General features: G+C 42.4%; 1 protein-coding gene across 12 annotated transcripts in view; it reads left to right on the forward strand.

Moving 5' to 3' along the window:
- Positions 1 to 22,274, forward strand: part of PEAK1 (pseudopodium enriched atypical kinase 1) — a 220,614-nt gene that overhangs the window by 163,664 nt on the left and 34,676 nt on the right. For 10 of the 12 annotated variants that reach the window (XM_043524692.1, XM_043524690.1, XM_037910009.2 and 7 more), the window contains 2 exons: positions 7,662 to 7,778; positions 9,843 to 10,039. In XM_043524692.1, the coding sequence (XP_043380627.1) occupies positions 7,662 to 7,778; positions 9,843 to 10,039 (314 nt within the window). The remainder of the gene's footprint in view (positions 1 to 7,661; positions 7,779 to 9,842; positions 10,040 to 22,274) is intronic. The other 2 variants (XM_043524695.1, XM_043524696.1) reach the window with 1 other exon arrangement.

The following is a 22,274-nucleotide window of genomic DNA, read 5'->3' on the forward strand; positions in this document are numbered from 1 at the left end:
TATGGGCAGAATAAGATTTGGTAGCTTTTTGTGGCATGGGGCTTTCTGTAATTTTTTTTAATTGCCTTTGATGCATTTTGGTGTTTTAAGGTAATTGTTTTTACTTGATTTTGAGTGCTGTTAAGGAGGGGGAAGAAAGTGGGGTGGGGGGAGACCTTTTCAATACCAAAAATTAAGCCAATATGGTTCAAGGATTTTGATTTGTCTGTTTTACAATATTTGTGAACCAGGCCTGGCTGCTTACAGTTTTGCACCAGTAGGAGGTATTATTTGATTTACCAAGTGATGCTACACTTGCTTAGTGTTAACTCATTAGATGTTAGCTAAAGGTTAATGCTAATTCAGGCTAAAATGTGTGGAACGGAAAAGAAGTTCAAAATCTCCAGTTAATGACTGCAGCAGGCTTAGAGAAAAATTGCAGACATGAAGACATAAAGATCAATGAACATGACACTTATCTGACTGAGAATGCCAACAACTGTAAAGCGCACTGAGAGATCAAATTGATTACCTGAAAAATAAGATCAGATTAAGAAATGTCAGATTGGTAGGGGGTCCTGAAGGCATATCAACAAGAGAAACTGAACTTTTTTTTTAATCCCATAGTGGATTATGAAGGTGGCAGAGACTGACAACTTTAAATTCCTTTAGCACTGTGTTGTGGTTATGATATCGCTGGAAAGGTCAGTTAATCACCCAGAACAGCACTTGCAGAATATTCATCTCTTGAAATGAGGAATAAACGTTTGAAACTGAATGAATTTGAGTCTGTGATGGGGCCCTCAAGTATTTTATCCATGTTATGGTCTTGTTGGGTTTGTTTGTTTGTTTTTTGTGGGGTTGTTGTTGTGTTTTTGTTTTGTTTTTTTGTCATGCGTAGTGGTTAAAAAGATGCTGGCAATATGAAATTGGCATCTCAGTGGAGGGTTTTTCTGAAAACCAAAATGAACTCCCCTCCCCGCACCCCCATCCCAAGGATAGAAAAGTCTTTCCAGTAAAGGTTTCAAATTGAGACAGGATATAACCTTTCCTACTGTGGTTTTTTCTTTTTCTTTAAAAAAAAAATCATAGTAACTAAGTTTTACCAAATATTTGTAAATAAAATTTATTGTTTGGTGGTGCAGCAGTTAATCCTGCTCACCCTGGTAATTTGAGTGATTCTTTTGCAGGAAATTGCATTTAAGGCTTTGTGTTATGTGTTATGTCTGTGCAGAATGGAAGATGACTAGAGATAGTTTCAAGGGGAGAGAGAAAATATGAAATCTAGAGTAAAGATCATCTTTATTCCGGAGGATTTGTGGGATACCTCCTCCACCATTCCTCACACTCACTCCTCCCTCACAAACTCTCTATCACAGCAGCCCTCTCTGAGTATATCTACATTGCAGCTGGGAGCTAGCATCCCAGCCCAGGTAGACAGACTCAGGCTAGTGGGGCTCGAGATAGCACTAAAAATACCTGTGTGGACATTGTGACTCTAGGCTTGAGGTCCAGTGGCTAGCCTGAGTTTCTGATACAGCTGCAAGGCCCACACAGCTATTTTTAGCGTGTTAGCTCGAGCCCTGCTAGTGCGAGTCTGTCTGCCTGGATTGGGAGGCTCACTCCCAGCTGCAGCATAGGTATACCCTCTGCTTCAGAGAAGGGCTAGCGATAGCTTCTCTTGTAGAGCAAGTCAATACTGCTTCTTGGATTGGCCTCAAGGAGGAACACTAGAGATCAATGTGAGTAGTTCTCAGCCCTTGCTGTCTGGATTATGTTGTGAACCCCTATGCTGCCTCTTGGCATGATTTACAAAGCTTTTTGTTTTTACTGATGTAGAGTATTTTAGTAGAAATATTAAGTCTTGTTGTCCTCAATTTAGGCTAGGCTATATGGCTGAATGTCACAGCTGATGTGACTTTTACAGAGGGGGAAGGAGAGTAGCTAGAATTACAATTTTCTTTTGTTATTTATCACAGCTCATTCAATGGACTTCTTCCTAGAGGAGTTGATTACAACAAGATCAGTCTTGGTAAAGATATTTTCCAGAGTACTAAGATCCAAAACCCCTATAATGGGTCTTTGGCCTCCTGTGGTTTTGAGGGAAGAATATAGAGATGTCCATCACTGGCTAGAAATGAGGCCCTACTGGTATGCACATCAGTTATATCCAGCATATGGGAAAGGTCCAAATAATTATCACTTCATGCAGACACTGATACTTTTTCTGATCCATTCTCCACAACTACACATGGTGGCCCCATCACTGGATGTCAATCTGTTGCTAAATGTCCCTGTAACGGGGCGGGATTCACCGGTGCAGCACCTTCTGCTGGTCGTCCAGGGAATTAGCATTTCCAGCCTCCGGAGCGCCCTCTTCAGGCCGGTGTCCTGCTTGCCGCTGGGCCCTGAGTCCCTCCCAGACTCCGGTGCCCCTTTCGCCCCAGGGTGCTGCCCCCTGGCAGTACCCCCACAGATCTGGATCTCTTCGCCCCCCCCCCCCCCCCCCCCCCCCCCCCCCGGGAACCCCCACCCTCTATCCCCACCTCACCTCAGTCTTTTGCTACTGCAAGTCACCATCTAGCTGCTCACTGGGGCAGACTGCAGTATAATTGCCACTCATCATCGGCAAGGAGGGTCTGGACCTGCTGCTTCTGCCTACCCTTGGGCTGCCCTCTGTAACCCCAGTACGCTTTTCCTAGGCCTTCATCAAGGCCTGCAACCTGGGGATTTCTCAGGCTGGAGCTCCCCAGCTCCAGTCCACTTTAGGTACCCTGCTCAGCTCCCAGTAGTCAGGCACCTCCCTCTCAACATCTAGAGAGAGACTGACTCTGTCCTCCTGGCCCACTGCCCTCTTATAAAGGCCAGCTGGGTCCTGACTGGGGCGTGGCCACAGCTGTGGCTGGTTCCCCAATCAGCTAAGGCTTGCTGCTTTCCCTAGCAGTAGCCCTCTCACAGCCTCAGCCCTCTCGCAGGGCTGATTTCAAGCCCTTCAGGGTTTGCGCCCACCTACCTCCCGGGTTTTCCAATAAGACCCCGCTGCAGTCCCCATAAGATATTCTTCTGAACTTATAAAGGCAGTATTCCCTCTCTAACAATTGGGTTTTTTAATAGCAATTACATCTGCCTGATGGGTGTTGGAATGAAGAGTTCTGTCCACAGAACCCCAGTACTCTATTTTCATGTTGAGATCGTGGTTTTCAGGACAAAGCAATCTTTCATCCCTAAAGTCTCAAAGGAGACAGTACTGCAAGCTTTCTGTCCCAAGCCACTGTGTCCAATGGGAAAGCTGTGGAACAGCTTTGATGTCTGCACAATAATAAAAACATATCTACAGAAAACTGAAGAATTCAGAAGATAAAGTTCATAATTTTGTCTTGTTGCCTCGCTGTAAGGAACAAAAAGACTTCAAAGCCTTTGATATCTAGGTGGATCAGATTATGAATATCTGAGGCATACAAGATAAAGAACTCATCGTCTTCTGCACTCATGCAGCTTTGTCTCTTGGACTGAGACATACATTTCTTAAGAAGAAACCTACAAGGCTCCCCAACTTCCATACCAGAAGTTATGTCATCTCTTCATCAGTAAGGTCATAAACTGTGCCAGCGATTGACAGGTCTGAGTTCCATCAAGATGCAAACAGGCCTCAAGCCCATCATAGGATCTATGGATCTTATGGCTTGAAGAAATTAAATGTTTAGATTGGTCCATATAAATTTTTGTAATGCTTTCTGAATTTAACAGTAATGTCTGACACTCCACTGTAAAGTTATACAATACATCAGGATCCAGTTATAAATTCTTGAGATTTTAATATTAGGTTCCATAATTGTGAGAGATTACAGATATCAAGACTTTTAGAAATGCCTTGCTATCCTTAGGATTTTATAATGATATCATGTTCACACATTGCACAGAGAGTTTGCTTTTGAGAACTGCCCACATGGATCTGTTCTTGGGATTAACTCACCCTTGGAATGTGAGCTTGAAATCTTTTGGAAAACTGTCTACAGGGATCAGTATCTTTACAAACTCCCCTATCCCTTGTGCAGGGTTCCAACAGCGTAAATAGGCCCCAGCCACCCTACAGTTCTTTCCTGAAGTGTAGAAGAGGCAACAAACTCTAAAAACACTCAGTGTCCTCAGTGCTCCCCTTGTCTTTTTGGTCCATTCTCTTCGGTCTGTGGATACTATTTTTATGTCATTATTTTGTTTTAAAAAAATAAAACAGTTTTTCGGGACCCATGCCAGCTCTCTTGGGGGCCAAACAGGGTGGACAAAAATCAATGGTTTTTTTTAAAAAATCAGATTTAAATCATGAATTAAATCAATTTGATTTAAATCAAATCCACCCTGGGGCCAAACACCAAAGGAAGCCTGATATTGCCAGTATAAATAGCAGACTGTCTTGATCTAGGTGAGGAACACCTGCCATCAGTTCATTGTAATTGCCTTTTATCTCCTGGGAAAAGGAAATGTCTTAGCAAGTTTTTCAAGGCAAAATATAATCAGTTGCAAGAACAATCCCCTAAGGACTCAATCCTGCATTAACATTTCTGTAAATGGGGCAAAGCCCTAGCTAATCACTTTTCCACCAGAGACAATACCAAAAATCTCTGGATCTACTCCATAGGCAGGCAGGACCAATACTGCTAGATGCCATTCTCCTGGATTGGGGTCAGGAGTTACTCATTCTCTCAAATCCTGTTGATCGCAAAGACCATCTGGAAAATTGTGCAATAAGGAATCCGAGTACTGTTGAAAGTCCCAACTTGGGGCCATCTAGAATTGATATAAAAGTGGCAAATCCATCTTCCCAATTTACTTTCTCTCTTGTCTCAGGATTGGGATGAGGTTCTCTACCTGAATTCATAGCATTTTGGGCTGTCAACTTATCTCCTGGACTGCTAGAAAACTAACTCAAGAATGTTCTGATAAAGTCCAAAAGATCATCCTGGAAAACAGGAAGACCTTAGCTAGCAAACCTATTTACTGAAATGGGAGAGATTCTACATTTAGGTAGCTCAAAATGTAATGGACCTGAGATGATCCTCCATCACTTTCATCTTCGACTGTTTACTCCACTTGGAGCAATGAACAGTGTCAGAGTTCAATCAAGGTCTACTTGGCTGTCATTTTGACTTTCTACCCTTTGAAGTGTGGACCAACAGTTTTCATTCACCCTGCTGTAACCAAGTTTATGAAAGGGTTGTTCTGTATATTCCCTCTGGAGCACAAGCTACTTACATAATAGTATTTTAATCTTTTTTGAAGCTTTGTCAGAATCTTCTCTCTACAATCTCTCTGTGAAAGCAGTATTCTTCAGTGTCATTGCAAAAATCAATGATATGCACATTCCTTGAATACAGTATTCATTTCTGTGTGCAGTATTGTTGTAGGCATGTATTCATTTCTGGTCATCCTATCTCAAAAAGGATATAGCAGAAATAATGGGTGTTCAGAGACATTCTCAGCAAGAGAATGAGAATGATTAGAGTGGAGACGAATAAGAGGGGACATAACATAATTATATGAAATAAGGAATGGTGTACAGATGGTAAATCCAGCACTCCTGTATGTATTTTCTCAAAATATAAGAATAAGGGAAATTCAATTAAATTGAAAGGCAGCAAATTTACAAAAATATTGATAAAGATATACCTTTTGCCAGGGAATGATTAAAATGTGGAACTCATTGCCACTAGATATCATTGAGGCCAAGAATTTAGTAAAATTTATAAAAGGATTAGACTTATTGTATGGATAATGAGAAAATTGTATATATAGGATTTTAAAAATAGAAGGGATTTTAACCCACATGCTTTAGAGAATAAGTCAACCTCTAACAGTCAGGAGCTAGGAAGAAACTTCCTTTATGGGTTGGCAGTTTCAAATTGTCAACTATGGAGTTCTTTCACCTTCCACTGAAGCATCTGTTCCTGTGTCAGAGACAGGAAACTGAACTACAGGAGCTACTGGTTTGATCCAGCATGTCAGTTTGTTTTCTTATTCCCATAATATAAACCCATAAAGTTACTCAGATACAAACTTGGTTGTTTATCCTCCCTACACTGTTTCATGAAGATAAGGTGATTCTTCATCCTCATTCTAAGTTCCTGTCTAAAGTGATGTTTGATTTCCATCTCAGGCCATTAACTTGCCTGTACTTTTCCTCAAACTTTATTCATATTCAGGGAGTTCAGGCTTCATACCTTAGAAATCCAGAGGGATTTCAGAGGTCTGTGTAGAATCAAACATATCTGTAAATTCCTTTGAATTTTTGCAGTTCATCAGTAGAAGACCAGGGGCCGCAGTCCATCTCAAGTATAGGAGATTATGATCTTGCAGGTATCAGCCACTAGGGTGTATCAGAGCACACTCATCTAGGTTATGGTAATTTTTATAGGTGTTATGTTTTTCAGAAAGCTAACAATAAAGTTTTAAATGATCAGATAAGGCAAAAGATATTGACATGTTCTGAGTGATCCTTATGGGTCAATTAGTAGTAGGGAATTCTTTTCATATTTCTCTATTCCTACTTCTGTCTTTTGTGGGTGATGAGTAAGAGTTGACCTTCCATTAAACAACTGGTTGAGTGTATTAGGGTGTCTTAGCTTGATCACTCAGAACCGCTCCCTTTCTCCCATAAAAAGAGAGGTGCTTGCTCCCAGGTATCACAACATGGCATCACATTGCTGCCGTTTTCAAAGAATTCATTTATTCTTTTTAGATATTAATATCACTTTGAATACAGATTAAAATTTTCACAGACTTTTAAAGTTAGGTTAGTTAGAGCTCTTTAAAGGCTTACAGCACATTTGGTGTTAGCTACAGTTAAAACTGTTCTTCTTGACTAGTTAATGTGATACATGGCAGAATAAAATAGTGTTCCAGTAGAACTTAAACTATATTTCATGTTTCAGAGTAACAGCCGTGTTAGTCTGTATTCGTAAAAAGAAAAGGAGTACTTGTGGCACCTTAGAGACTAACCAGTTTATTTGAGCATGAGCTTTCGTGAGCTACAGCTCACTTCATCGGATGCATAGCATATCGTGGAAACTGCAGAAGACATTATATACACACAGAGACCATGAAACAAAACTTCCTCCCACCTCACTCCCCCGCTGGCAACAGCTTATCTAAAGTGATCCTCAAGTAGAGCCATTTCCAGCACAAATCCAGGTTTTCTCACCCTTCCCCCCCCCCCCCCCCCACACACATACACATACAATTTGTATGTGTGGGGGGGGGGGGGAGGGAAGGGTGAGAAAACCTGGATTTGTGCTGGAAATGGCTCTACTTGAGGATCACTTTAGATAAGCTGTTGCCAGCGGGGGAGTGAGGTGGGAGGAAGTTTTGTTTCATGGTCTCTGTGTGTATATAATGTCTTCTGCAGTTTCCACGATATGCTATGCATCCGATGAAGTGAGCTGTAGCTCACGAAAGCTCATGCTCAAATAAACTGGTTAGTCTCTAAGGTGCCACAAGTACTATATTTCATGTGTTACAGCAGTGAGAGAGTTAAGAAGGCTGGGCTATAACTTAGGTAATAGTACATTCCTTAAAGTATACTAGCAAATCCCTCAGACCAACCCCCTAAAGTAAACATCAAGGTGCAGTAGGTGATATCACTGCGTGCAGAGTTCAGCCTTGTTGCTCACAGCTTGCACAACTTGTAGCACACCAGAACACTGTGGAATCAATGGCTCACCAGAGTTTCAAGACATGATTAAAAGACTCAAGAAGGCCCTGAGAGAATTTCCTTTAATGGGGAATTGTGTGAGTGAGTATAGTGGGTGAGTTCACTTTTTTTTTTTCTCTATCTCTCTCTCTCTTGCTGTTGATATTCTTTGTTTGGCAAATGCTTCTGAACTTAGATTTAATGTATGTGCATGCATGTGTCTGGGACTGGGAATTAGTGTATTCTGTACCTTGCCATTCAATACTAAAATTGTTTTATAAGATACGAGAATTTCTGTTACATAGTAGTATCAGAATAGCAGACCTATTATAGACAATTTATTTTGAACAAATATATTTTTACTGGAGAGATACATACAGGTATGTATAAGATTTGTTGGTGGTAGGATAACCTCAGGTCTTTAAGATGATTTCTTTGGTTTTAAGAACGTTGTACCTGCTTTGATTTAATGTATGTCTTAATTTGAAATGCCTTTGGTTAACTCTTTAATGTGCACATCTTTTGATGCATATAATGTGCTGTCTGCACCATTCCCATGCATGTTAATAAAAAGTGATCAATGATTTTGACACTAAATGATTAAAATTACAGCTTTTTGAACTTAGCCATTTTGTCTCTGCTTTGTTACTAATATGTTTTGATGGTTCTTGTTTTCATAAGTCTGCACTTAAAATTGCACAAGTATGAAATTTGAAGTAGCATGTGCATACTATACATGGAATTTTGTATTATGCAAAGTACAAGCATGTTTTAGTGTTTGTAGTCTGACTATAGATTGGTTGGGAGACTGCATTTTGTACTCTATGGCCTGTCAGTTTTGAGTTGGTATAGAAACTTATTTTTACAATTCATAACAGGTCTGTAAGGGCATAGTCTTCCTTCTGATACGCAAATGTAAGATCACCAGTGTATCATGGAAAATCGGCTGCTGTGCTGTGTACACAAGCACAATGGGGCAGGTTTACAAAATACATACTTGTGTTCCAGCTCATCAGAAGTTTGGATTGAGCTCTGAGTTTTCATTTTAAAAGATACACTGATATACAAATATAGGGCCAGATCCTGGGAGGTTCTAAGTCTCTCCTTGGTGAAGTGTCTGCCCTAAACTTCTGTTGAAGTCAATGGAAGTTAGAGGTTCTTAGTATCTTTCAGGATCAGGACCAAATCATGAGAGCTACTGAGATTTTACTCTCCGAAGTTGATCCCTAATGTGTGTATATGTGTGTAGACACAGAAATGTCATTAACCAATGTCTAAAATGTTATAAATGGCACCATTCTTGACAATTGCTGATATAACTGCAGTAGGCAGTAATTCATTGGGTAAGCTTGGACATTACTAATTTTTATTTGGTATATATTTTGCATCATTTTGAACTATATTCTATAAATATAACACTTGTAAAATGACTAAATAGTTTATTTTCACAGTTTTATTATGATGTAAAGCTATCAGTCTTCACAATTTAATTAAGAAGACTCCCACCAGTTGGGAGCAGAGAAGGAGAAATATCCCCTAGCATTGCTTGATACATTAGTGCCTGGGTTTTAATCCTCAGAAATATTTTGTGCAGGTCACTATAAGGAGACAGAATGCTGGATGAGATGGACTCATTGGTCTGAGTTCCAGTGTGACAATTCCTATTATGTTGCCAGAATTTGAAAATGTAGCTTTAAAGTTTTATGCATTTCCTAGAGAGTTTAGGAGTATATTCTTCTCTGTGTAAATGTATAACTCTCATTAAAGCAAAGTCCTTCTAATTGGTTTAAAAACAAACCTTAATCACTGTTGCTGCCCTATAAATCCTACAGATGCTGCACAATGTACAGTATTGTTATGCCTGTGCATTGCATGTACTTACATGTATTGACTATACTCAATTGTGTGAAACATTTTGTGATACTTTGGTACGAAAGATATTTCCTACCATTAATACTGTAGTGAAAAGTGAATGCACTTTAGTGAGGAGAAAGAAAAACAACTTGCTAGAAAGTCATTCTAAAAAATTTGGAGAGGTGAAAGGGACACATTTTTGTTTCCATTTCCCAGTTCTTTGCCTTTTACCCAAAGGCATTTTATTATTCCAAACCTAGTGTTTTACTAATAACATATGGCAGGTAGCTTTGGCCACCAGGTGAATTTTGTTTGTTTGTTTCAGTCAATTGCCAGATGAGACCACAGTGGAAGATTTGTCTCCTCAGATTCCAAGAGCTGTGTTTGTGAAGCAGGACATTGGTGGCAATGCCTCGGTCATACCAGTGTCAACTTCCCATGTCCCACAAGGGCAGGAAGAAAAGGAGGAAACTTCAGATTCTTCTGACTTGAGCCCTTGCAGTGCTACATACAGCAATTTAGGTAAGTGCATTTACAAGACAAACTTCAGCCTCCATCCCACTTAGATGGCTTATCTTCATGTGAGCCCTGTCATCTCTTAGATCACCTGACACCCTTTTGAAAAAATAGCGTTCTTAAAGAGACACTGACCCCAAACTTCACCTACTTTTTAAATATCAGTTTACAGTTCTTTGTTGAAAAAAGATGCTATTGTCTCATGCTTTATGAGCAACCTGCAGAAGGAAGCCAGTGATGAAATAAAGACTTATCCAAAATTCAGTAAGAATTTCATTTCTAAACTTTCAATAAATTATTTAAAACTGAGGGTAGGGGGAATATTTGTAAAAATACAAAAAATAGTCTTTGGGTTATCTGTGTTAAATGTCTTGTGTAAGAGATGCCTTTTGAGAGAGCCACAATTTTTCCATATTCTTATATTTTCAAAGTCATTTTACAAGAGAAAAGTTTTGAAATAACTGTTGTATAGATTATTTAACTCTTTCAGAACAATTATTAAACTAAAATATTTTTCCTGATATCTTCAGTGAAATGTAGGACTTTTTCTTTTACAATCTAGATGATGATTCCTGGCATATTTTGAAGCATCTTGGTAAATAAGAATATAATTGAATTTTATTCTAAGAAAGTTAGTTTACTTTTAATCTTGCAGACCAATTGAAAAGATGTATGTTCTGAAGAACATGCTGCATCATGCATCCAGCCATCAGTGAATTCCTGTCCCATATTAAAGAGTTGTAGCTGTTTGGGTTTTTGTGGATGTTTTTCTGGGAGGCCAAAGGAGGGAAGTTATCAGCATTAAAACAACATTATCAACAAGTGACAGCAATATTATAGGCACAATAGATTTTTTAAATGATTTTTATTTAAAAGTACTGTGAAAATAGAGATATGAGCATATAGATTTCCTAGTAAAACAAAAACAATCAAAACCGACCTATTTTGTACTTCCTTTATTTTCAAATATATGTGATACTAATCAAAATGCTGAAAGATTTTCATTAAGACCCCAGTCCTATAGACATTTAAGCATGTTTTGCTTTTTGCATATGATGATACTGGCTGACTGCAATGGGGCTGCTCCCAAGTGTAACGTTAAGCATGTTGACATGTGTTTGCATGATCAAGGCCTAAATTTTGAAGCCTTCGGTTGTATAAATTCTATAGATAGGTGAGTGATAAATATTCAGTGAAAGTATTGTGGTTGTTATTGGCTAAATAGCAGACAACTGGCTGACTCAGTTCCACAAATGAAGCATTGCTTAGTTATTGTTTATAAATCACTTTGAAGATGAAAAGCATAATGTAACTCTTAATATGTATTTATTTATTATTAACGTAATAAAATGCTCCAGCTGAGAGGAGGAAACTCAAAGTTTGGGCTCTCCCATGGAATTGTTCAAAGGCATGATGGCTATTTGTGGTTTTAAGCATGTGTTTTTTGTTTTTTTTTTTTAAATAAATTAGGACACAGCTGCACTACAAAGATAGCCAAGTCAGTGGATCTGGTTCACTAACATCTCTATACTACAGATGCCATTTGTAGTGTGGATAGCCATGTCCCATGATCATGATGACATCTGGTATGGAAATTTTAAATCCCTCAAGGTGTGAAATACCACTCATTGCCAGTGGCTTCTTATGTGACAGCTTCCATTCAGCCCTTAGGTTTCATTCTATTGAAGGACTACTTATATTAAAAATGCCTTTTAAATAGCGACATCGAGAATGTCCTCCTGATCCATTTCATACATTTCAACTTAAGTTTCTCATGAAAGGTTTTAATGCTGATGACAGTTATTACAGGGTACATCTACATTTAAAATGCTAAAGCAACACAGCTGTGCCGCTATAGCATTTCAATGTAGACACTACATCTGCCAATAGGAAGGGTTTTCCCATCAGCATAGGTAATTCACTTCCCCAAGAGGCGATAGCTAGGTTGATGGAGGAATTCTTCTGTTAACTTAGTGCTATCTACACTGGGGGTTAGATCAGCTTAACTATGCCACTCGGAGTGTGGATTTTTCACACTCCAGAGTGACATAGTTAAGCTGACTTAATTTTTTAGTGTAGACCAGGCCTCAGATTTTAGAACAAACATGCCTCATGGTGTAAAGACTGATTCTTTCTTCAGTAAGTCACAGGATGCTCAATCCTTTTTCCCTGGGGAACTCCCCTTTGACAGCTCAGGGAGGCAAGAGCAGCTCTCTTTGCATCCCTCCAGTGGTTCCCCCTCTCCATCACATCAAACATAAGCTGCTTACATTCACTTTCAAGATCCTTCATAATCACTCCCACCCTGCATATCATCTCTCATTCACAATCCACACTCACTTCTGGTCGGCCCATGATGACAGCCTCCATTGCTCACTTGTTAAATTTTCAGACAAGCACCTTTTTCTTTCTCCCATACTGCCCTACACACTGAGGAGGTGTTCCCCATAAACATCTGCAAAACTACTCATTCTCCTTCTTCAAAATCCTCCTTAAAACTCTCCTTATCTGTGATGTCTATAAAACACTTGGCAATGGCTCTGCTTTTCGTGTGCTGAGACCCCTGCCTATCATGTTGGCAGTATTGACTCATTGTTTCCATATACTCCCCTATCTGTCTGTCTGTCTGTCTACCTACCCATCTGTTGTCTCATATACTTAGTTTGTAAGCTCTTTGCAGAGGGACTGTCTTTTTGTTGTGTGTTTGTTGGGTGCCTAAAGCAATGGGGTGCTGGTCCATGACTAGGGCTCTGAGGTACTACGGTAATACAGATACTAAATAATGATAATAGTAATAGTAAAGAGGTGATAGACTCATCTGAAGTGTGGTGATAGAATTTCAGATCAATCAATCTGTTGTTTTGCCAGTATATTTCCCACATACTAATACCCCAGTATAAAGTTATGTAAAATGGTATCCCTTGGCTTTTATTTGGAGCAGACAGTATTTCTCTTTCTCAGATTTCTCTCAGATTTTCAGTCACCTAAGTTAGGTTTCCAGATGTGAAGGAGTTAATAGCTAACCTTAGGCTTGGTCTGGCAAGCCTAAGCTGTAAAAAGCAATGCTGCCATAAATGGCATGGAATTCTCTGGCTCCAATGCAACTTTTCTTTGCTGGTTTGTTCACTCACCCCTCCTTCTAGTACTGATCAAGTGAGGGCCAGGTTGGGAGATTTTATGAATAATTCCTCTTTCTTTTTAGGTTTCACAACTGGCAAATGACAAATGCTATTTATTCTATGCAGTCAATAAATTGTACTTGTGTCTGAGTGGGAAGAAGAAAAAAAATGATATACTTTGATTTGACTCAGTGCCTTCTTCACTGAAACTTGCACCTACAGTTTTATTTCTCTAGTTCAGATTTACAATGGAATGTTTGTACTGGTAGATCATAGTAAATACATAAATAATTTTGACGTATTATGTTATCATAGTTGTGGTAGGGTTGGTATAGCTCTTCCATTTAAATAAATACCTGTCTCCTGGGGTTTAAAACTGATTGATACTTACCTAGTATACTCCAAAAATTGAATTTGTATAATTGGGGGGGGTGGGGGTGGGGGGTTGGTTTCATTGTTTGTTACCTAAGTGTTAAAAAGAAAAAATAGGAGCCAGATTCTGATCTCAGCTACAGCAGAATAACTCTACAGGAACTCCATTGACTTCAGTGGAGTTACTTCAGATTTTCACTGATGTAACTAAAACTAGAATATAGCCCTTGTAGTTTACTAGCTTGGATGTTTTGGGGGGCACTTGTAAGTAGGACTATTTCAGTTCAAAATACAGTTTGCGGCACACTCTATCTATAATGTAAACATTGTCTTTATCCTGGGTAGATAAAAATAATAAGAGTAATTTAACAGCAGCATAGTTACTGAAGTTTAAAGCTCATCTTCTGCAAATGCACACTACATTTTTTTTTTTTTACATATTCTTATGGGGGGGTGTTTGTTTTTGTTTTTACAGGTAGCACACATCTTAACTTTGTAATTCACATCTGACAAGAGAATATTCTCTTGTGTAAGTAATGCAGCTTTTGAAGTAATTAGAGATATATATTAAACCAGAAGAACTGTTCTTGTGCCTGGGCTACATAAAAATTAAAAATCTGTGTAAATATAGAGATATTTGGGACAATACCCAAAATGCTCCTTTTTAAGGACTTTTTACGAAAATTTTGTATGTCTGTTTTTGAAAGAGACATTATGCCCTTGTCTTTCTAAAAAGCCTCAACCTGGCCTCTGATTTTGCACCTGAAATTTTATGCCTAGAATAATTTTAGGCTTGACAAATTTGCATATGCAGTCAGGAAGTTACACATGTAGAGTAGTATTCTCAAAAGCACTCAGGAACAAAGAATGAAGGACTTACCTACAGGATGGCAGAGTATCCTGGGAAGCAGTAGCTCTGGAAAAGACTTGGGAGTTGTGGTGGATAATTAGCAGAACATGGGCTCCCTGTGCAACACTCTGGCCAAAAGGTGAATGCAATCCATGGATGCATAAAAAGGGAAATATCAAGTACAAGCAATATTAACTCTGTATTTGGCACTGGTCTGACCACTGCTGGAATACTGTGTCCAATTCTGATGTACACAGTTCAAGAAAGATATTAAAAAATTAAGGAGGATTCAGAGAAGAGCCATGAGAATGATTAAAGGATTGAAAACATGTCGTAGAGTCAAAGACTGAAAGAACTCAATCTATTTCACTTATCAAACTGAAAGTTAAAGGGTGATTTTATCGCAGTCTGTAGAGAATTACATAGGTTACAAAACACTGATAATGGGGTCTTCAGTCTAGCAGATGAAGACATAACAAGATTCAATGTCTGGAAATTGAAGCTAGACAAATTTAGACTAGAAATAAGGTGCACATTTTTAACAATGAGGGCATAAACAACTCATGCTTCCCCCTACTGGGGGGGCACAATCTAAAGGGGAGGACATGTGACCATCCCACATGTCTCCTCTGCCCAGTGACCCCTCCCTCCCACCCTGTGCCCAGGTTGGGACTGCCACGCTCCCCCATCCCACGTTACCGGAGATAGGGGGGCTCTGTCCTTCTCTCCCTGCACCTCTCTCTGCCCCTGCACATTCAGCCGCTCTCCCTTGCAGCCAGGCGGGAATGGACGGAGCCACTTCTGCCTGAGAGGGCCTGGCTGGGAGGCAGTGGTGGCCCACTCCCTGCCTGGGCTCAGCTGCTGGGGACGGGCTGAGTGAGCCAGGGCTCCCCACTCCCCTGGCATGCTCAGCTACTGTCCCTGGAAGCCAAGTCCGGGCAGGGAGCGGGCCACTGTTGCCTCTCAGCCAGGCTCTCTCAGGCAGAAGTGGCTCCGTCACACTCTTCCCCCCCCTCCCCGCCCCCCAGCTGCCAGGGAGAGCAGCCACCTATGCTGAGGAGCAGGCGCAGGGCGAGAAGGATGAGCCAACCCTCACAGTTTTGCCGGGAATCTCCCAGAATCTGGCTCTATCTCCTGGAGGCTACTGAAGCCAACTGGAAGATTTTAGGCACTAAATGTCTGGTGGTACAGCAGGACTAAGGCAGGCTCCCTGCCTGCCCTGGTCCCGCGCTGCTCCCAGAAGAAGCTGGCACATCCCTGCAGCCCCTGGGGAGGGGGCAGGGAGTCTCTGTGCACTGCCTTTGCCCGGAGTGCCAACTCTGCAGCTCCCATTGGCCAGGAACTGCGGCCAATGGGAGCTGCGGGGACAGTGCCTCCAGGCAGGGGCAGCACACAGAGCCCCCTGTCCTTCCACACAGGGGCTACAGGGATGTGCCGGCCGCTCCCAGGAGAGGCACAGGGCCAGGGCAGGCAGGGAGCCTACTTTAGTCCTGCTGCGCTGCTGACCAGGAGCCATCCAAGGTAAGCGTCGTCCAGCCAGAGCCCGCACCCCGAACCCCCTCCTGCACCCGAACCACCTGCCCCAGTCCTGAGCCAGTACTCCAAACCCCCTCCCACACCCAAATCCCCTGCCCTAGTCCTGAGCTCCCTCCCACAGCTTGCATCCAGCACCCTCTCCCATACCCCAACCCCCTGCCCCAGCCCTGAGCCCCCTCCAGCACCCAAACTCCCTCCCAGAGCTTGCACCCCACACCCCTGCCCCAGCCGAGTGAAAGAAAGTCAGTGAGGATGGGGGAGAGCAAGCAATGGAGTGAGTGGGACAGGGTCTCCGAGAAGGGGCATGGCAGGGGCGGGGCCTTGGGGAAGGGGCGGGGCAAGGGTGTTTGGGTTTGTGTGATTAGATAGTTGGCAACCCTACCTCCTGCCCCAAGCATGCCAATCTCAGGGGGAACATTTGACCCCCCCATACCTTTCCTACTTGTCATCTCAATGTGAGGGTAATTAACCACTGGAATAATTTGCCAAGGTTAGTGTTGGATTCCCCTTCACTGGAAATTTTTAAATCAAATTTGGATGTTTTTCTAAAAGATATGCTCCGGTTCAAACAAGAATTAATCCAGGGGAGTCCTGTGGCCTGTGTTATGCAGGAGGTAAGACTAGACTATCTGACTTCATAGTGATTTTTGACTTTATAATCTGTTATCTCTGTGTGTTTGACTGTGTGTACGTGGAAAAGTTGACCTGATCAAGCTTACTCATAGCTGTTACTTATATTGGCACATGCAGCCCATATATAGAACAGCTCTGTGCCACCCCTCACAAATTGATGGTGAGGAACTGGGGATATATCATGCATATCGGTTAACTAAATGTTCCTTTTCCTTTAGCTAGAAATCATGTATTACTATTTTGCAGGTGGATTTCTCTTTATTAATTATTGTGTAATTATTTAATTCACTTAATTTATACGAGGAGTAATTTCACAGTGTAGTAGCATGGATGCATTGACTGGGCATTTATCAGCAACTGCTACTATGAAGTGCTTTCTATGCTTTTGTGAAAGGACGGATTATACTGTTGATAGTTATGTGTTTTTCTCATGGTTTGTTAGTAATTTGTATTAGTTAGAGTCAGAATGTATCAAGGAGTGAATTATTATTGTATTAATATTAAAGATCAGTCCAGCTGATCTGCTAATCACACAAAGAATCTTTTCTAGAATCTACTTTATGATACAAATACATACATGCAGACCAGCTGCAATATCCAAGCCAGTGGAGCATATTTATAAAAATAAGGGCAATAGGGGGATAATATTGCATCCGGTCATAAAATACATCTCCTGGATATTAATTTTCCTTTCTTTGGGGGAGTGAAAGGGTGGAATGTTTGGGTAATGGATATGAATAAGTTGGAGACTTAGTGGTAGTCTAGGTAGTAGAATTGTCTTGATTAATTAACTGTGTTGTGGAGGGCAAGTGGTACAGGCATAGGTGCACAGGGCAGTTGTCAGGTCAGCTTTGCTGTCTTCTTTTACTGAGACCTTATATACTTATCGAAGATTTTTCTTTGAAACTGTTGATCCTCAAATTTCATTTCCTTCTTATTCTGGAAATAGTCCAGCATCATGATGTTCCTTGTCCTCTTGAATGAACCTGCCAAGACTCTTTCAAAAAAGCAGACTTTATTTTCTCCTCTTCAAACTGGAATGTCCAGTTTGAGTTCCTTTTTATCCCCCTCTTCATGTTCAGGAATGGTTTTACCACTTTTCTTTTTATGTGGACCTCATGTATCTCAGACATGTCATCTCTATGTATCCAGTTCTTCTTCAAGAGAGAAGTCCCTGTGGGTGCTCCACTCCAGGTGTTGGTGTGTCCCTGCGCCATCGCTTGGAGATTTTGACAGCTGTACTCGTACCAGTTGTGCACGCGCAGAGCCTGCCCCACACGTTGAGCATGCTTTAATAATACGCATGCGCGACTGGCCTCCTCAGTTCCTTCTCTACCGTCCCCAGCCTGAGACAGAGCTCAGCAGACTCGATAGAGAATTTTTCTCTCCCTTTGTTCAAATAATTTCCCTCTTAGTTTAGCTTCTCAGTAATAGTTAGATACCGTTTTCCCCTCTCTTTTTCTTTTAAAACCGAAAAAAAAAAACCCAAAAAAACCTTTTTGTTCCTCCCAGCAGCAGCCACTTCTGACATGCCTGGCTTTCCAAGCTTTAAGTGCTGCTCTACCTGCAATGATGTCACCCGCTTTCAGATGGCCACTCAATATGTATTAAATATTTGGGGGAGTCCCACATCCCCCAAAAATGTGCCCACTGCAGCAAGTTGAAATCCAGAGCATGCAAGGACAGGGAGCTGAGATTAAAACTGCTCCTCCTACAAAAATCTTTAGGACCAGCCTCAGACCCGGGCGCCAACTCCGCTGCACACCGCAGTACCCCCATCTCAAAAAAGGAAAAGAACACTTTAAAAAGCGGCAGCATCTCTCACCCACAAAGGGTATTTTGAAGGATAAGAGTTCGTCGGGCAGATCCACTACCTCCCTCCTGACGCTTCCATGGCTGAGCACTTTCGACGCACTGGGCTCCTCCAGCGCCACACGAAACCCGGCTGCAGTGGTAGCGCAAAGCTCCGGTTCCGAGGCTTCAGACGTCCAGTTGCCTGCCTCTCTCATGGCACCGTTCGGCACCACAAAAGAAGCGGTGCTGATGCATATTAGCCTGCCTGACCCCCCTCGGGCTGTTCTCACTCTCCCAGCACCATCATCCTTTGAGCTGGCTGGCACTGACACAAGGCTCAGGACACTCGTGCAGAGGAACCCTTCTTCACAGCAAATTCCTCTCACGCAGACCTCACCTCACAGAGGCGCTGCAGCACCGCAAATCACACAGTCAAGGGACCTGCTGGTGTCACCTCTCTTGCAGTCGCCCCTACTTAATACCTACTTCTCTCCAGATACTCAGGCAAGGTCCGGACAGCTTTCTTCCCGTGATGAGGAATCTGGGCTGCAGGGAGAATTTTCACCCTATCAGATCTCCCATCCACAGACCCCAATCAATAAAGGTCATAGAAAAGCTATCTTGTCCTACTCCCAGGATCCTGCCCCATGGTGCGTAAACCCCTGGATGGCACCACCCATGCCCTTCCCACCACAGTGGCAATATTGGGCTCCATGGGCACCTTATACTCGGGACCACACTCGTTATGCCACAGCCAGGTACGAGACCTGCTCGGTACCACCAGTTGATGAACCTGCCACTGACTCAAGACACCAGGCAGCCCCGTCACAACCGCAGGATCAGTCACGGCCTGCCTCTAACCCAGTAGACCCAGTTGTTCTGCCTGATGAAGCATTGCTTCCTCCTCCCCCTACGTCTTCGGATGACTTCTCAACATTTCAGGATGTCTTTGAAAGAGTTGCCAGTGAGCTAAGAATTCTAAGAATTAACCTGCAGGAAGTTCCTGAACAGCAACATGAAGTAACTGACATCCTGCAGCCCTCTTCTTCTTCTAGGATTGCATTACCTATCAATGCAGCCCTTTTGGAACCTGCCAAGGCCATCTGGCAAACTCCGGCTGCAAGCGTACCTACCTGTAAGCGAGCAGATCGGAAGTACTTTATCCCTTCCAAGGGTTCTGAATTCCTTTTCACTCATCCAATGCCAAACTTGCTGGTAGTAGATGCAGTCAACCAAAAGAACAAACACCAGTTTCCCCGCTCCATCCAACAAGGACAGTAAGCAAATAGATCTGCTCGGATGTAAGGTATAAGCATCTTCCACATTACAATTTCGCATTGCTAATTATACAGCCATTCTGGCAAAATATTACCACAAAAATTACAGTAAATTCATGGACTTTATTGATGACATTCCAGAAGAAAAGAAACAATGATTTACAGCCATAGTATCCGAGGGACAAATCATCTCCCGTACCGCTCTTCAAGCTGCCGTCAATGTGGCCAATACTGCGGCAAGATCCAATGCCACAGCAGTAGTGATGCACCGAGGTTCATGGCTCTTGTCCTCTTCCTTTCCTCTGGAGGTCCAGAGTACCATTGAGGATCTCCCCTTCAATGGCGACAAACTCTTTGCCCCCACAACTAATGATGTACTTCATTCCATGAAGGACTCAAAGGCAACTCTCTGGTCTCTAGGAATCCAAACCCCTGTGACCAGAAGGCAACAATATAGATACCAACCTTACCAGTGACCACACTACCCTATATACACCGAGAAATTCCATAGATCACATGAGCAACAACAACAGCAATGCCAGAGACCCAGGTATCAGCGCCGCCATCCCAACTCCTCAGCAGCAGAGCAACCCCCTCCGACTAATAAGCAAATTTGAAGCCTTAGTCGAGGATATAGAAAACAACACTCCCACTTCAGTGCTTACACCACCTGCCCCTATTTTTGGACACTGCCTACACCCATTCTCCCATCAATGGCAGAACATTACCACCTACAAGTGGCCTTTAGAGGTTGTCACAATTGGCTATTCCATCCCTTTCCTATCCCTGCCTCCCACCCACCCACTCTCCCCGTCTCTCTTCAGGGACCCCTCTCACAAGCAACTGCTCCTCCAAGAAGTACGACATCTCCTTTAATTGGGAGCAAAGTCATGCCCAAAAAACACAGAGGGAAAGGTTTCTAGTCCCATTACTTTTTAACAGAAAAGAAAACCAGGGGATGGTGACCGATCCTTGACCTCAGGCGGCTCAACAAATTTATCAAAAAGCAAAAGTTCAAAATGGTTACCCTCACCACCATAATCCCAGTGCTGGAGCAGGGAGATTGGTTTTCAGCCCTCGCCCTATGGGACGCCTATTTTCATGTGACTGTACATCTGGCCCACAGACGTTTTCTATGTTTTATCCTCAGTTCGACACATTTTCAATACAGGGTGTTGCCCTTCAGCCTATTCCTCCCCCCATCCCCCATGTTTTTTCCAAACTCCTAGCTGTAGTCACTGCCTACCTCAGGAAATGGGGTTATAATATTTCCGTCAATCCATGGGGCTCTCCATTGCTTGCTTTCTGTCCCTTGGCCTACAAATAAACAAAAACAAATCCACCTTATCTGCTGTCCAACAACTGGAGTTCATAGGAGCACACCCGATTCCTTGAAGGGCATAGCATGTCTCCCACTAGACCTTTTCAACTAAATAAAACTCCTGGTCACAAAACTTTGCAACAGTCCCCAGGTCACTGCTCGAGACTGCCAGCAACTCTTAGGTCACATGGTCTCATGTACTTTTATGGTCAAAATGCATGCCTATACATGAGGTGCTTCCAAGCGTGATTGGCCACAATTTACAGACTGAATATACACACACTAAACAAGCCTCTATCCATACCCTTCAGAGTCAAAGACTCCCTCCTATGGTGGACAGTTCCCTCCAACCTCTGCTCAGGAGTCCCTTTTCTCCAGGATGCTCCATCCCTTATAATGACTACCGATGCATCCCTCACAGGATGGGGAGCACACATGTCCCACCACATAGCCAGGGTCTATGGTCTTCCACCGAAATCTCCCTACAGATAAACATCCTAGAACTTCGAGCCATATGCAACGCCTGCCGTCACTTCCACCCATTCATTCGGAACCAACATGTTCAGATAATGACAGACAACATCGCCTGCATGTTCTATGTAAACAGGCAGGGAGGGACTCGATCTCATTCACTTTGCACAGAAGCTATGAAGCTCTGGAATTGGTGCCATGCAAACAACATCCGCCTATCTTCCCGGGGTCCTGAATACCACCGCGGACAAACTAAGCAGACGTTTTCCCTGGAATCACGAATGGGAGATAAACAAAACGGTCATACGCAACTTATTCCTCTTTTAGGGCTACCCAACCCTGGGCCTCTTTGCAACTGTGAAGAACAAGAAATGTCCCAAATTTTGGTCCAGAGCAGGACTGGGCAAACATTCCCTAGGAGGTGCGTTCCTGATCTCATGGGATCAAGACTTATTGTATGCATTTCCCCCAGTACCGGTTCTCCTCAGAGTTCTGACAAAGATATAAACAGATTGTGCCACCTTAATTCTGATTGCTCCATCGAGGCCCAGACAACCGTGGTATCCATTCCTCACCAGAATGTCAATTTGCCCACCGATTTCATTGCCCCTCACTCCAAACCTCCTATCGCAGCAACATGGCTGATTTCCTCACCCCAACCTATCCATGCTTCACCTCAAAGCTTGGTTCCTACATAGTTCTCCTAAAATGAACTAGCATGCTCTGAAAAGGTTCAAAGAGTACTCTTACGTAGAGAACACAATCAACTCGCATCACCTATCTTCGAAAGTGGAAGCGATTCATACAATGGTGTTCAAGCAAACAAATTCTTCCCACTTCTGCACCTCTTCCGTCCATACTTGATTAC

This window comes from Chelonia mydas, chromosome 10 (assembly GCF_015237465.2).
Source record: "Chelonia mydas isolate rCheMyd1 chromosome 10, rCheMyd1.pri.v2, whole genome shotgun sequence".
In the NCBI taxonomy this organism is placed as follows: domain Eukaryota; kingdom Metazoa; phylum Chordata; order Testudines; family Cheloniidae; genus Chelonia; species Chelonia mydas.